Below are 16,929 nucleotides of genomic sequence, written 5' to 3'. Positions count from 1 at the left end.
ACTAACCACAGTGTCTGGTGAGCCAAAAAGTTCATGTCAAGCCCTGCCCCCTAGGGAGCCCACCTACAGCCCACACTGAGACGATTCATTCTGCGTGACTGAACGCATTGCCACGACTCCACAAGAGTTTACATGGACGCATCACCCAGGAGCAGGAAGACACAAACAGCTCAGTCTCTTTTTGTTGTTAAAATGTCAGTTCAACTAGTGTCACCTCTCATCTCCCATGAAGCTTGCCCAACAGTTAGTTCCATCTCGAGGCCTGCACTTCCACTGCAATAAATCTTAAAGGGTTTTATAAGCTTAAATTTAGACATTATCTCTTGTTTACTGTGGTTCTAAGATTTAACTTCTTACCTAGCAAGATTATTTAGTTTAATTTAACATTTTATTCATTGTTTTAAGAAAGTCAGTCATTCGAACTCCACTGGCAGGTAATTTATCTCATTTTAAGCAATGCTTTCTCCGGTCACGCTCTTTTTTTGTGTTGGAGACCCATCACAATAACACATTTAGGAGAAGGCAGACAGACATCAACATATAGCCTAGGTGTCCTGTAGTATAAACTCAGCCCAACCATAAAAGTGGTAAACAGAAGGTCTGTCATTGATCTGCTGAGAAAGAGGACAACTTAAATGACTCACAGTTTGAACAGAGAAACACCCCAAACCTCCATCACCCCACCCCACCTCCCTCCACTCACACACACACACACACACACACTCTAAGTGCGCAGCAGGGGAGAGAACTCTCTGTGATTAATACCCCCATTAGTCCCAACGAGATCCGCATCGTTCCAAACACACCTCCAGACGGGCCTCGTTTTAAAGGGGTTTCGTACGGGCCGAGCATATCGATTCGCTCCTGCGCGTCGCATCAATCCGTCTCTGCCAGGGCCGGCCGGGCGGGCAGGCGGGCGGGCGGGCAAGCGGGCGGGCCACGGGAGGCGGGCGGGCCGCTAGCGTGGGAGGCGGGCGGGTCTTTTACATGCACCATACGGCTGCGGGCCGCGCTCCCACTACGCGCCGGCGCCGATCGCCAAGGTCGGAGCTCCGTCGCCTCCTCCGCCGCGGCAAGGTCGGAGCGCTGGCGCCCGTTTCGGGGGAGCGGCCGGAGCCGGGGCCCGAGAGGGGCCCTGATTACGATGTGCCGCCGGTCGCCGCTACGCTGGGAGGGGACGCCGCGCAGACGCCAGCACGTGCCTCACATCCCAATGACTCAATAAAAAGATAAGCCCCGTGATGTTTATGCTCGCAATACAATGAGGGCAAAATGCGAGTGAAATAAATGCATGTAGTATCACTGGGGAAACTCCATTCGTCTCATCCTTTGCACTGATAAAACAAAATCCTATGTGGACACAGTATATCATTTTGACATACCATATTTACAGTGAGCTCCATAACGTTTGGGACAAAGATGTTTTCTTTCTAGATTTGGCTCTGTACTCCACAATATTAGATAAGTAGTTTAGGTATTCAGGTGGTAGGGTGTTATAGGACAAGGGCACTGAAAATATTTTTTCAAGGAATTTTTTAAAAAGTAAAAGTGAATAACTGGTGACTGGAATGTAATAGAATATTTGATCCTGTGTTACCAAGTGCTGGCTGTGTTTTGGTTGGGAGGTGTGGCAAATAGCGAGGTCTGTCCACCCGAATCCCGGCTGTAGTCACTGCAATTTCTCCACTCTCATCAGTACCATTGTGAGACAAAGCAGTCGGGATTAAAGTGCTTTGCACTGGTTCAAGTGTGTGTTATACTGAGCTAGAGCAGTCTAGCCTTACATTTTACACACACACACACACACACACACACACACACACACACACACACAAATACTCAGACACCCACATCATAAATTGATAGTCATTATTTACTGCTTATGTTACCAATTTTGGCACTGTAGTATTTTTACAGCATGGAAAATAATTCATCAACCCAGCCTAATTGGAAATCAGCCAAAGTTCCCAGAGCAGGGGGAAACCCACTCACACCTGATACGCAGCTACCGGAAACAGCCAGAGAGCACCAATACACCTGTACAGTAAAACAAGCTACCTGTACAGCAAAGGAAAATACTCTATTGTTTGAATGAATGAATATGTAGTTCAAGGTATGCACAGTGCAATCCATCAATGAGCTGAGCAAGAAGAACTCTATCTAAACAAGGGGTCTGCAACCCTGCTCCTGGACAGCCTTGAAGCCGGCTGGCTTTTGACTTCAGACCCAAGATACCAGGTGAGGTGCATTAAACTGTTTTACCATCTATTTTATGTGAATAATTAAGAAAGCCATCAGACCCTCTGGGTTCACAGAACATGGTGTGTGCACCCCAGATTTGAAAAGCTATCCTGTAGATGATAAATGTGCTTTAAACTGCAATGTCTTCCTGCACATGCACGTCAAACTGGCTCAATTTAAATTGTAATCACAATGCAGTATATAAAATTACACCATAAATACGATCCACTTTGCTTAAAAACAGCGAGCGGCTCTGTCAACAGAAACTTCAGCGTCGTGGAGAAAAAGTGCATTACTGATCATTCCTGATACAGCCAGCGTGGTGCGGGATTATCTCCGCTGCTAAATAAACACTTCATTCCGCCTGAACAACAAACACTCCTCTAACTGTGAACCGTGACTCATGTTCATAAATAATGCAGCGTGCTTTAAAAAAAAAAAAAAAAAAACAGCACTTAAATACATTAAACACACCGTGGAAGCGCAGTGCGCGTGATTGAACACAGAAGAAAAAGACGAGGCGTGAAAAAATAGAAGAAAATCACCGGCTCAGTCAGACTGCGCTTTTTTTCCCGAGGATCCGTGCCGGTGCATTGTGCGGCTGTCAGGGCAGGGAAAGCCCGGCTAAACTAATGAAGTCTTCTCCCGCGGACCCGGCACTCGAGAGCCACCGCTCTCCCGCACTAAAACAAAGATTCATGACTGGTGCTCGAGCCCGTGAGGGAGCGCTGATTTGTCACGGAGTGGGTAGCGCATATATGCCGGTGTGAGGTGCGGCGTCTTGCTACGGACGCATTTTTCACAGCGGAGCGGGGGGGGCGGGGAGCCTCACAAACAGGCTTTGTCACGGTGACGCCAGAGAGCCCGTGACCTGGAGGCCTGCAGCAGACACATGGACAGCAGCGACGGAACAGATGCATCGGGCACTTGTCTAACGCGCAGCATTATAATGAGCAAAAGGACATTTTATGTAATTAAAATGAAATGGGGGAGATGGAACAGATGTGTTTCGCAACGCCGCTAACACAGTCATGCGTGTACCACATGCCAGCACAGCTATCTAAAACAAAACAAACAAATACGCTCGTTAAAAATGAGAGTTCAACAGCAGAAATAAAATAAACCAGTTGCCCACTCCAAACCTCTCCTAATGGAGGCCATACTTATACCGATAAATTTAGTCCAGTCTGGGGGTAAAATCTTCATTTCCCTGTCAGTACTCCAGGGCTCTCCTCTCTGTTCCACATACAATATTAATATTAACATCTACAATTGCCAGCAGTGGAGGTGTTTGCATGGATTTTAGGATAGGAAGAAGGTCAAGGCACAGTGACCGGAATTTTATTACTTATTATAGCACCAAATACAAAGAGGAAAATTAAAATTTTAAACTGTAACATATTAAAACTGATGAGTAGCACCGACGTGGGTGATGCACGGTAGTCTTTTGTGCCAGAACGGCCAGACCATCAGAGGTAGACAGGAAGTGAATTATTAAATCGATTAAACGGGGAAATCAAAATCAAACAGCAATTAAAATGTACCAAAAATATCAGACACTGAAATCCTTACCACAGTTTAGGATCATCATTGCTAAGCTCGTATTGAACCCCTCTTTTGTGCTGGTGACAAGTAAAATAACATTTTGCTTACAAGAGAAACCAGAGAGCATCCACTATGGCATCTTATGCTGCACTGTATGACCTGGTAAGCCTTTCAGCACACTGACCTGCATGCAGAGGTGTAGAGTCCAGGGCTTAGAAAGTAAAAGTCCTGCCATATGTTTCTTCCACCCATAAACTCAGTCAGCTGACTTTGCTAACTATTTCTACCTTCTGGCTGAAGAATTATGCTAATTAGCAAATCCAGGTAATTGGAAAAAATACTGGAGAGGACTTTTACTTTCTGAACCTGGATTTTCCATCTCTGCCTATATGTCACCTGTAACTAATTTCAACCTATGTTCCCTTGTTCTTCTTACATAACCGGAGGCATCTTCCTTATTAATTCCCTTTAAAAAATGTCTCAGTGAAATCCCCTTAGTCTCATTTTGCTGAGCCTGAAGAGGTTAAGCATCCTCAGTCTTTCCTTTACAGCAGTGTAGCGACATACATAAAGAACAAGAAGGACATCAGTTAGAACATTTGTTTTAGTTGTCTTAGTTCCAGTGAAACACTTACACTCAAATGTTACGTGAGAATACTGTACCTGAACCTAGACAAGCTGCACAGCCCAACTGTGGATGCAGATTCAAATTAATTTGATATTCATACATTCAATGGCTCCCAAGAGTGAATATTTGAATAATTAAACTGCTCTTTCGCCTTGCATGAACCTCTATCTATCTCAATTGCAGATATCTGCATTCTCAAACTCACTAATTCACATTCTCCCTCTCACCAATTTCAATGATCAGTCAGTTATTTCATGTCCTCTGCCATGAGCGAGGATTATATTTTTGCTTTGTTTACCAGCTTACATTCAAATGGCACTTCTAAATCAATCAGCGACCTTGTGGCTGAAAAATCTAATGACTGAACAATCGCAAACACGCAGACTCGCCCCTAGGCCCCGCTCTTCCTCGGGGGTCACAGCTGACCAATCATATACAAGCGCAGGAAGTGACTCAACATCCTGCACCAGGTGCAGGCCCTAAAGGAACAGATGGAGTTTGCCTTCTGATCATCATCCTGCATAATATCAGTCAACGACACACATGACTATAACTGCACACACAACATTCTCTTTGTCAGTTCATTAGAGCAAGATAGCTTTAAGGTTATACAACATTAATAATATAATAATAAATGTTATTTATAGAGCGCTTCTCAACTACTCCGCTCAGTGCGCTTCGCGACAACAAGAAAACAGAGGAAGCGAAGCACAGAATAATGGGGAAAAGTTTTTAAAGTAGGACAAACAAAACGTGAGAAAACTGTAGCATGCCATAACGCAGTAGAGAATTTTAAGCAATGCAGAAAAGGTGTTTCTGGACTTCCATTTTCAATGTGTTTATCTGCCTGCGTCCCTCCCCCCGTCCCTGACCGCTCAGGAGCGCGTCCCAGGCCCGCTCTATTCGGAGACTCCCAGCCGTAGGTCCTGTTTACGCGAGGCACACGCGGACGTAGTCGCGGTCGCGTACCTCGCTAGCCCGCCCGCGTCCGACGGCTGCGCAGCCTCCAGGAAGTCTGCAGCTAAACACGACTGAACGTTATGTAAACAGCACATAGCTGAATTCTACAATGTCCTTCCAACTTTCTGCTTACATTATCAATTATGTTCTCCAAGCTTAAGTGGCTTTCAGTTAAAAAAAAAAAACAACTGATTAAATACTGTCTGGTGGGGACAGAGTAAATATTCTCTGTCATCCCTTACTGTGTTTTTCCGATTAGTTCCAGCATGGGAGACTGGGAATTTATAGCACGACTATGAGCTGCACACCAATGAGCGACATACATAAAGGGGTATTTTAATGGCGTGCAAAAATTGTGTAAATGCATTTTCTTTCCTCTGGTGAATCTGTAGGAATGCTGCGAGAATGCCTCTAGTTTTCTGTATGTTTCTGATACACAAGTCAGTGTGACTTTTGCCATTCGCTCTGTCATTAGCTATAAATTAAACAAGCAGGGCAAGCAACTGCAGACAGATAACAGTCCCATCTGCTAAACGGGTCACTTCTGTTTTTCATTTAACTCACCACACAACCGACACACTAATGAGAGCCCAGAAATATATATATATTTATATATATATTTTTTAAAAAAACAACACACTATAGCAAAAATAACTCCGTAATCCAAAAAGCACCAATCACAGGAAACCAAGTAGGGCAAAGATCAGAATGCAAACTATTCTAAACACCCAGATCCGCCAGCACCAAGGCTTTCTGACCGCCTCGCCTCCATCGTCCAACTGCTGTTATTCTATAATATCGGGTTGCTAGGCTCTGCAAACCAAAATAACATATTTCATATCGGCTAACATTGACCTTGGACACGAAACAGAGAATGTTCTGGAGTTCAAGTTGGTATTAGGAGAGCTTCAATTAGACCTCAGCCAAAAGCCGAGTGGCTCTTCACATCTTACCGCCCTACAGGACGGAGGGGGTAATGCAGCTTCGAGCTCACCTCTTTAACAGCCAATTGCTTAGATTATATTGAGAGAAATTAACATTACGTACGCATGACTGCATAAAAGAACAATCAGTCCCTTCACCACAAAATCCTAAATCAATTTCTGTCTCTTCTTTGAGGTCTCAAATCCCTGTGGTCATTATAGATCCCATTTAACTCCATTTAACTACAGGAGTCCTAGCGTTAATCTCAACGTCCTAGCCAAAATCCCATGAAACGGACTTCTCTACATTGTGCCATGTAATCCTATTCTGATTGGCAACACAATCCTTCACATTCTCCACTCACATTGATTCCACAAATCATCACTAAGAATAGAGTTCTCAGCTGACCTATCTGGTCAAACATAGGACAAGAAATAAATAAATGAATCCAATGAAAAGCTGCTGCAGAGTAAGGAGGGTGACAGTAAGGTGGTTTGTGAGAACGTGCCATCCTGCTGGCAGGCACGCTGGGTCCTGCGTAATACAAAGAACAGAGATGTTCAGTTGCAGTTATGTGGCTATGTATGGTCTGCTACAGCTGCTCAGCAATCCAGGCACATTAAGGAGCTCTGAAGTTAGATCTTGATTTATACCCACTTACGTTTTGTTTCCATCTCAAGGCCAGGTGAGATAAAGAAAAACAAAGAGAGAGATGGAGAGAGAGAGAGAGAGAGAGAGAGAGAGAGCGTAAGAGAGAGAGAGAGAGAGAGAGAATGCTAAATCCTAAAGCTGACGTCAAAGGTGTCATTTCAGAATAAAGTCCCAAGCCCACAGTTGGAAACACTAAAAAGGAAATTTAACTTCTGAAAGAATATACTACAGTGCAATCCGGTATGGTGTGGTGTGGAACGGTAGTGCTATGGGAAGTACAGCCAGATGTGTACTGGTTAAAATTCCAGACGAGTATTCAGTAAAGACTCTTGTTTGAGCGTTAGCCCAGCCCAATAAATCAGCTTTAAGCCCAGGACATCCAATTAGCTGGCTTTAACCAGGAGTCCACAGCTGAAGAATACAATAAACTTCAACTTGCTAGCATAGTGTGGAAGCCCTGTGGACAGAGTTTATCGGGTTTCCACTGCATAAGTGCCCTCTAATTACTCACCAAGTGTCTACTGTTCACCACCAGAAAGAGGGGGGGTCCCAGGCAATACACCACTGTTGTACGTGAAATTTACTTAACTCCATTTTGTTTACAAAAGGGCTACAAATTCCATAAGCCATTCTGCTTCCTGTCAATCCTCAGCCATCTCTGAGAACAGTTGCTCATCTAGGCAACAAGCATGCCACTCCTTGGGCCAGCACTCCCATCAGATACAAAGCTTCACAGTCAATACATTTTACAGTGCTGCTGTGAACTCTAAACTGCCCCTAGGGTGTTACCATACTTAATGAACCTATACATTACTACCAATTTAAGGACCATTCAATGTCCCATAATAGCTGCACAGTAGACTAAGCAAATATGCAATATTAAATAGATATGAAGAATATGTAGCCTGTGACCCAGACTATACCCACACACACAAAGTTGAAAGTTCCAGTCCACACTACTGAACACCTGTAAATGACCTAACTGGGAAGGATAATAGGCCATTATGACATTATGAGTCTTTGCAGCATCTGAACAGCCAGGTATAATGAACACACCCTGGGGAGTGAAGATCCTCTTTTACAATAGCATTAATGAAGTGAAAACACAGCATACATTGAAACGCTCGAGCTACTTTCTGCAACAGCAGACATGCAGCCGTTTGAATAACCCCTGTGTTTGTTCTGTGAAGAAAGTGGGAGGTTTGGGATAGCACGCCGAAAAAGTATCCTTGGCGCTCGTCGTATTTTTCTTTCTTAATATTTTTAGACAGCTGACATTCAGGCGCATTCTTGGGTTTTTCCAAGGCATGTGAGATTTATGATCTTTTGTGTTCTCTTCCCTGGTCATGAACTCTAGCACTGTTTTATTACTCCAGCACATAACTGATCTAACATACTTCCAAAGTCAGTGCTGCGGTAGCCGCATCTTTTTCATTTCACAAAATGCATAATGTACGTTGCCCTGTTACCTTTAAAACAGAGGATAAATAATGAATAGCAATACTATAGCCTAAATGCAGTTTTTACTGTTTATCAGTGTAGCCTCACTCCCCTTTAATATTGGTCAAGTCAAGGGCAGGCCAAACTGCAGGAAAATCCAGTGGCAGTTCCTTGAAATTTAAATCCTATTTCCACACAGCTCCACTCTGACAACCGTAATAAGCCTCTGCAGTGAGGAGAAGAAGAAAAAAAACTGAAAAGTGACCTTTTAAAATGGACAGTTTTTATTCTCTACTGCGGAAGCCGATGCATCAATATTCAAACAGGCGTAGTGTAACTACGGGCAATATCCTGGCAAAGGATATTCCGTCCGTGGGCGTGCCTCTTCATGAATAATGAAACACTGAAATATAGTATTGGAAGCTTCTGTTCAAACTGGAACATCCTATAGTTAAAATGTTAGGAGGGAAAATGGCAACCAGGAGCCAAACCATCTATTCTGAATCTGTGCAGAATTTATAGTCTATAGAACCCGGTGATGGTGATGGCATAGCTTCTAGCTCCTGTCACTCAGTGAGTACTGTGGAAAGTACTTCGTAAAACTGTCTATTTCTCTGTCCGCCTGTTACTCTGTCCGTTTTTCTATGTTCATCTCTCTCTCCCCTCAAATACCCCTTCTGTGTCTTCCTCTCCATCTCTCTCTATATCACATCTGCCTATTTCACTCTTAATATCTCATGTTACTCTGTGTTGGCTGTGGTTTTATGAGCACACACAAAGCACTGCATAGCTCCTGAAAGATGGAGACCGCACATCTTTTTGTGATTACTGGGGGAGCATCTTTTATAAGTTTGGCAGTTATCATCTCGAGATCACAGCCGCCCAGGCACAAGAATGTGGGCCTATGACATCACCAATCACAGCACACCCTGGCCACTGAGTGCTCCAGTCACAGCAGACCTACAGCTGATGACAGCAATATCCACTAAACAGCAACAGCCTCACAAATCCAAGCACTGCTCAGACAACATTACGTTCAATACAATGCTGTTGTACCCTTGATGTTGCCTTAATTGTTGTATGTTTCACACTTAAGGAAAGCACTATGAGCCCATATTGGAGTATCAATGAGTTTCCAAGCTTGGTTTGACATAAATTCTTGTCTTCTTCATTCATTTTAGAGCTTTAATACATTTACTTGTAAAGAGATGCTTTAAGTGCCATCACCTTTCAGTGGCTGTCCTGTATATAAATTTCACACACCGCACAGAATAGTAATCACCGATTCCATCCACACTTAACCTTGTAAAACCTTTTCATAGGTCATTACAGAGGAATTTCTGAACAAATGACTAATAGCATTTGCTTCTCATTCACCAAATACCCTTTTGTCCCCCACATGCAGACACTCCACCCTTCTCCATCTTCTGGGGTTTTGTTATGCAAGAGCACGACTCCAGTCACATGAAATACTGCTGTTTACAGTGGACTATTTCACAGGACAGGTTTTATATCATAGTCCTGGCAGTTCTCTCCCCCACTCTCAATTTTGTGTCCCTAGATTTCTCTTTTTCTCACTCTCTCTGTCTCTCTGAATGAGGAACTCAACAGTGTGAGCTGTTGCACTTTAGGAAATTTGCTAGCTCAATCACTAAGATTCCTCTCAGTTGTACAAATAAAGCAATAAAGCCCTGAAACATGCGTTTTCTTTTAGGGGAAAAGTGTTTGTTTTTGGATCTGCCAAGTCAGACTCTAGATAATTAATTGCAAGTATGAGGGAATGTTATATACTGTGTAGGTGATGCGTCCGCTTGCAGTATTTGGAATGCAGTGATGTTGCACAAAGGTGGCAGTCTGTACACCCTTTAGGAGCAAGCACAGGAGGGCACTGGACCCAGCACTACCAGTAGGGGAAGGAGGCACCTCTGTTGAGGACAACTCGGTGACAACTAAGCCACAGGTAAGTGCAGTTTTGAGGGAGTGCAGAGAGTCACTCCAGGAATGAAGAGGGTGGTGCATCAATAGTGGTTGACAAGCAGTTTGTGAGAAACGCGAGGGAGGGGCTTTGGTCACGAGGGTCTGTCTGCAGCAGAGCAGTCTCCAGTAACTGAAAGTGCAAGTCACAGCGTAGCTCATGTAAGCGTGGGTGTAGTGGATCAGGCTTTGGGGTTGTGCAGCGAACATCTAACAGCTGATGCCAGAGAGCTAGAGATGGTGGAAGATAATTTTTCAGAAGTTCCTAATGTGTCAGACCTAGGCAGTCAAGTAGGCGTCGAGCCACTGTACACAGTCCAGGAAATTAATGTTTTTCTTGACGGGAACTTTCTGTGAGCCTGTAAGGGTAACGGATTAGTTCCCAGCTGAGGATAAACTTGTGTCATCTGATGTTACGTTTCAGAAAACAGTCAGGCATGACGTGGCCAGTAAGAAGAGATTTAGGCTGAAAAAAATACTGACCAACAGGAAATGATTAGACATTGATCGGACAGGGTGCTGTTTATTCAACACTTTCTTGCCCCATAAAACAGATTTTACCCTTTTTATGGAGCTTCTGAGAATGGTCTCTGTAAACATTAATGGGGGTAAAGTAAGTAGTAGTTTATGAGGTTATTAAGCAGTGGAAACTCATAACAAAGTACTCAGAGCAGTTTTTTTATGGGGGCGGGGGGGGGGGGATTGGGGGCGGTTTCTTACCCATGGATCATGTGTTAGCGCAGGAGTGGTGATTTTATTTTAAGCGGTAGGTATTTGGGTTCTTCTTACAGGATATGTACACTTAAAGGACACTGACGAGCCAGAGCTCTTCCTTTTTTAATCTGCAACAGAAGGCGGCTCCACAGTAGCAAATCCGCCCTCTTCACCTGATGGGTCAATGACTTCTGATTTAATGTCAGCAAATCTCAGTCTAGCGTTAATAATTCCCCTATCTTGAAAAGCACAGTGAAAGACATCTGATGTAAGGCATCAGATAAAAGAACGCACAAAGAAAAAAAAAAAAGGTGACCATTTGTAATGAATGCGCTTGGAACAGCATGCTCTACCCTGCAAAGGACAAAGAGTCTGCTCTATGATAAGCACCTGTTTTTACTGAAAATGGAAGCTATGGACTTGACTGGTTTTGACATTGTTATACTGTCCTGTGCTGCAGACAGAATAAAACATATTCAAGGTACAGCGAGACCTCTTTCAGACACTAGGTCATGTCAGGGCGAAGCCTTTGTTCCACAGCCCTGTGGCAGTGGCATCTCTAGTTTGACTCAGGTTGGGTGTGCGGGGGGGGGGGGGGGGGGGGGCGTTTTCAGGGGGGTAAGGCCTGGATTGATCCCTCTGATTTCTCTGTTAGTGCTACTAGGAGGACATGGTCCGCTCCTTTATAACAGCAGAACTTGAGGACTTTGAGGAGAGCAGCAAGAAGCCTGGCTGTACAATCTGCATCAAAGTTACAAGGTGGTCAGGGCTGCCTGGGCTGGATCTGTCCCTGAGGGGACCTTGCCGGGCTCTGAATCGAACTCCCATAGAGAAGCGTACAGCCGACAGTGTGCAGTTATTCATGGAGCGATAGCTTTGAAGAGACATGCCGCACGCTTTCATTCAATGGTGGGGCGGAGGTGTCCTTTCGTAAAAGCAGGGGGAGACTTCAGCTGATGATTCTGCTTCCTGCTCAGGGCTGAAGAGACCTGTTCAGCAGTGCTTTCAAGGCTTAAGGGTAGAATTCTCACTCATGCTTTTTGTAGAAGGGTCCCAAGTGCTCTACAGCGCAGACGAAAGAGAAGCAAATCAGATGGTGAATTATTTGTTCAGCCAGGGAAAGCTGGGATATGGAAGATTAGGTAAAGTTGTGTCATAGGGATTGGTGTCATGACTCTGAGAACCACAGTGGTAGGGGTTGGTTTAAGGCTCAATTGAAGACTGAGTTTGCATGAACTTGGCTGAGTGTACACAAAGGATGCCAGGTGCTCAACTGGTGATAATGGGCAGCTGGGGTTTAATTTTTAAGGTTTCTTCCAAAAGCTTAGTCAAAGTAAGGAAACCCCTCCAGTCAAAATATGTCCACCACCTCCAACTATTTTTTTAAGGGTGTGTTTGCATTTTTTTGGACTTCATTTTAATCATGACTACAACAGGAGAAATAAGCCCTAGAAAAGGAAGAGAGACTCAGTGCCTCACTCACTGAACAAGTCACCGATTCCTCATTCACTGATTGACTCACTAACTCACCCAACTCACTGAAGAGCCATCCTTCATTCACTCTCTTACTCTGACTTACTGAATGACTGACACACTCACTCAGTCAGTAAGTCAGTGGCTACTGGAGTAACAGAATCCACCATCCATGGGCTTCTAGAAGACTTGCAAAACAAATTCACCAGCATAAAAATAGTACCCGCTGAGTTGTTGTCAGAACAGACCTCTTCTGTCTACACAATACAAATTGAGAATCAGCATAAAGCCGCATTAAAAAAGAAAAATTAGTGTCCGGAGGGAAACGTTAAGCAAATACACTTGAAAATCACTTTGTACAATCATACGTGAGTGCACTTTCGTCTTATCGCTGTTTATTTTCACTGCGAACGAAAACAAAAGAGAGAACAGAGGAAAGCCACTTCAGGTTGCTGGAGGTCACATTTCCTAGTGCAGGAAAAGCTCTCAGCCAAACGCAGAGCGTCGGTAACAAAGCGAATTTCAGAGGAGTGGAGCAGACAGCGCACAGGGTGGACGTGCTGAAGGCTGGGCTTATAAATTAAGACAGGGTTTTCTCCGCAGAAAACAAGATTTCTTTCAAGCGAAACCACCAGCGGCAGGCTGCGGATGAGAAAGACTGCCACCCATGGTTCTGTGAGCCGGGACAGGCAGAGTGAATGTGCACATGACGGGGGGGGGGGGGACGGGGAGGGGGGTGGGGGTGGAGCGGGCAATAGGTAAGACTGGCTCTACAAACTAACAAACCAAAACCCTGCTGTATTCATTCCATTTAATGAAGCTCCAAGTAATCAAGGTCATATTTCACTATGTTTTACACAGTATGCAATTTGCCTGTATCAAGGGACAAGAAACACATTGCTTTAAAACCATAAGAACTGGAATCAAATTCATAAATACACATAAAGAGTCTGAATGAACACATTTAGGCCTCAGATTATATCTATAAGTCAACTATGGGGCCTTGGTCCTCCAAAGAAAAGCTTGTTAGGGAGATGATCATAGGCTATACGATTCAAAACTCATACATGACATAATCATGATCTTCCCCCAGTTTGTACCAAAAAACAACATTGTTTGTCTAGTAAATGCAGATCCTTTCAGAAACCTCCTTCCTGAAGAATTTCTGATATTTCCTCCAAAGCAGCATTTAAGACACACAAGTCCATACTAGCCATCAACATCCAGTCCAGGGAAGACCATATCAAGTGAGGCAGACTGGGTTAATATTGCATACAGAGCTCAGTGATTAGGTCAACTGCACAACAACAAGGTGTGGTGACAAGAAGTTTCCTTTACACCATTATCTCAAATTCTCAATGCAGTCTAAAGTCACCACAGAAATGCCCAAAAATGTCAAACTTTAATGGGTTATAAAACCCACGTTTATCCAGCAGGTCACTGCCTCAGTGTGCGCTCCTCCTGCCTTTTTGTTCTTACACAATCGAAAAACTCTTGAGGGAAGTCGCTGTGCTTCTCAGAGCCATCACATCGTATCTGTGTAAGTGTCTTACACTTGGGGTAAAGTTATGGTCACCCATTTCAAGAGCTGCTGTTTCAAACAATCTGTAGGACTGCTAACACAATGTCACATCCAGTAAAAACAGACAGGAAAAAACATCCCAAAGCTTTCTACCTGCCCAATATAGCAGTACTCATGTAAGAAAGAAGCCATTATACGGTAGACCACTGCCAGACTATATTAATCAACACTACAAAGCACCTGCTGCACATGCAATCTTCTCAGATATGTGCGAGTCAACTGAATAGCATCAAACACTCGTAGAGGTTAGCAATTCACCCCAAGCCCCAATATTAAGACTGAATGACAAAAAAATTAAGCAGTCAACAGAAATAATCTAATTTCAAGAACGATAAAAATGTTGTGTGCTTTAAATCATTCTTTGTGGACTAATTTACGGAAGAGAAAGAGGGCTGGTGAAGAACAGGGGAATAAAGAAAAATGATTAGATGACAGACAGAGAATGGAATAATCCATATTAATAACATGCAGTTAAAAAGAAAGAAGAGACAAGTGACATGTAATTGAGGCCAAGCAGAATCACATGACAAAGCCCCTCAGAGAACACCAACACTGCAAGGCTCTGCCAACAACATTGGCATCTTTGTTTAGAGACACAAAAGGCAAACCCCATTTAAACCATCCAGCAATACCTAATGTACAATTAAAGTCTCATAATAAATATGAAGTATGCAACATAGTCCAAAATCAAATGCACTACTGAGGAAAACTAATGATCAGGAACTTAAAATTACTGAACCCAAAAGGGTACATCAAAAGAGAATATGTTTCATTACCAAATGTGCAAGATTCCCAAAATCATCCAAAATATTAAATAATAAGTTTTGGTCCCCAAACTGTACAAAATGAGTAGCCCCGGCATCCAATGACATCCAAATTCCAAGCGGAGAAGACCAGCCATGACTGTGGGATTACCTAGCAGTATGATTAAGTGCCTCTCATTTGGAATAGTGATTTACTGTTGTTCAGAGCAGGTAAGGGGCTTGCAGGTAGCCAAATTACAGAGCCATAAAATCACTTTTGTAATCTAATTAGTAATTATTTGCAATATTTATTTATTCATTCATTCATTCATTCATTCAAAATAATACAGTGCACTTGTTTAACACGCTATGTTGCTTGACAGACACTAGGTGAACTGACACTAGCGCTTGATTTACTGTAAGATGAATAATTTCCTCTACTTACACACATGTCACATGTAGGTCTAATATGTCAACTATATGGCATTGCAGATACCTATCATTTATTTACTGTCGCTGGACAGCACATGCAGTGTCACCCATCAAGTCGGTGTTTGGTGCAGCGGAGTGGGTGTACTCACAGCGAAACCGTGGTATTCGGAAGAAAACTGGCATGGAAGGTGTCCATTAACTCCGCTCCGCTACACACAACTTTCACCCGGACTGTTTGTCTGCTTAGCTCCATGTGTCTTTCTGAAGTACAGCGACAGCCGTCAATAATGAGATCCGGACAGCTTCTGCCGGCTGACAGCGTTCTCCACAACCCGGCAATTACACAAAACAAGTTCAACAGTTTCATTGTGAGCGCAATGTGTCTAAGTTATCCCTTCCCAACTCGGGGAAAAAGTGAAAACCATTTCACGTCTGTTTCACATAGATGGGTGAATGAGTTCTCTCCAGGTGCGGTATGACGGGTAGTTCCTTAAATAAACCCAATTAATCTGCCCGGAGTCGCGCGGTCGTTTCCCGGTGAAGTGCGCACCGCATCCAGGTTTCACCCTATCACAGTTTACAACCATGTGTAGCCAATCTAACAAACACGCTCTGTTGCTAAATTTATAGCGACAATGTAATAAATTCAGTGGCTAACTGCACATGTCACTACTAAAACATTTAAAAAGAAATAAGAAAACACACCGGCAAGTCATGACACGCATTGAATAGATTGCTATATCCTTTTTTGGTTTGTTTTTGTTACGGTTTCCTCAGATAAAATTTAAAAGTATGATTCCATCTTCAATGTTCCCGAGTATGCACACAAGCTGTCAATCAAACCCCTCTTAGCATTGTTTGGTCTTTCTTTGCCGAATCCAAGCGAAGAAAAAGTTGCAAAGCTTGTATGATTCCAGAACTCCGCTAGCAACAGGTTACCGAGCTTGCTTGGGACTTAGCGCCCGTCAGTAATGCCTATTCGCCCACTCTCAACATCGGATCCAGCAGATATGACTCTCGTCTCACCGCCCTTTCCAAGCCGGAGGGAAGTGGGTTCCGTATTTTGATTGGCTTAAGAATAGCCACATGACGAATTAGTGCGTATGCAGTACTTGACCAGATCACATGTAGGCTATTTCCCTTTGGCATTTTAAGGAGTATGTTTTAAAAGACTAAGTTACTACTCTCCAAACGCCGCAAATGGCATTATTTTATAGTGTGTGCTATTTCTTTCCATCCTTATTGCATGGATACTCCAGTCACTGACATGAATATTTAACCTGGAAGTGGTCCTATCCCAAAGGTAGCAAATTTGGCTGAGAGGTCTGTTTTTTGTGTGTATGTTGTTATACTGTCGATAATTACTTGAATGGAATCAGTATTTTTTTTTCTTTTTTTTTGTTGTTGTAATTTTCCTTTATCAATGCTAATTATCTATGAGTTGCAGAGCAATGCTTCTTATAGGGAGGATACTCTGTATTGCCTCTTCTCTACTCTGTTCTACTGTATTCTGCTCTCTGCTATTAATCCAGCTGTTTTCTATTCATTTGTTCCATTTTTCATGAGTGCTTGCTGTGAATGGATGTACAATTTGCATTCTGTTTGTTTTGGCTTGTAGTTCT

At 43.4% G+C, this 16,929-nt stretch overlaps 1 protein-coding gene across 2 annotated transcripts in view; it reads right to left on the bottom strand.

Moving 5' to 3' along the window:
- Window positions 1-16,316, bottom strand: part of LOC118218168 (adhesion G protein-coupled receptor A1) — a 100,549-nt gene extending 84,233 nt beyond the window's left edge. For both annotated transcript variants that reach the window (XM_035400621.1, XM_035400622.1), the window contains exon 1: window positions 15,457-16,316. In XM_035400621.1, coding sequence (XP_035256512.1) covers window positions 15,457-15,674 — 218 coding nt within the window. In that variant the 5' untranslated portion in view covers window positions 15,675-16,316. The remainder of the gene's footprint in view (window positions 1-15,456) is intronic.
- Between the last annotated feature and the right edge of the window lie 613 nt (window positions 16,317-16,929).

Source organism: Anguilla anguilla, chromosome 18, assembly GCF_013347855.1.
Source record: "Anguilla anguilla isolate fAngAng1 chromosome 18, fAngAng1.pri, whole genome shotgun sequence".
NCBI lineage: Eukaryota > Metazoa > Chordata > Actinopteri > Anguilliformes > Anguillidae > Anguilla > Anguilla anguilla.
Note: the sequence above shows the minus strand (reverse complement) of the source record. Positions and strands in the feature narration are given on the sequence as shown.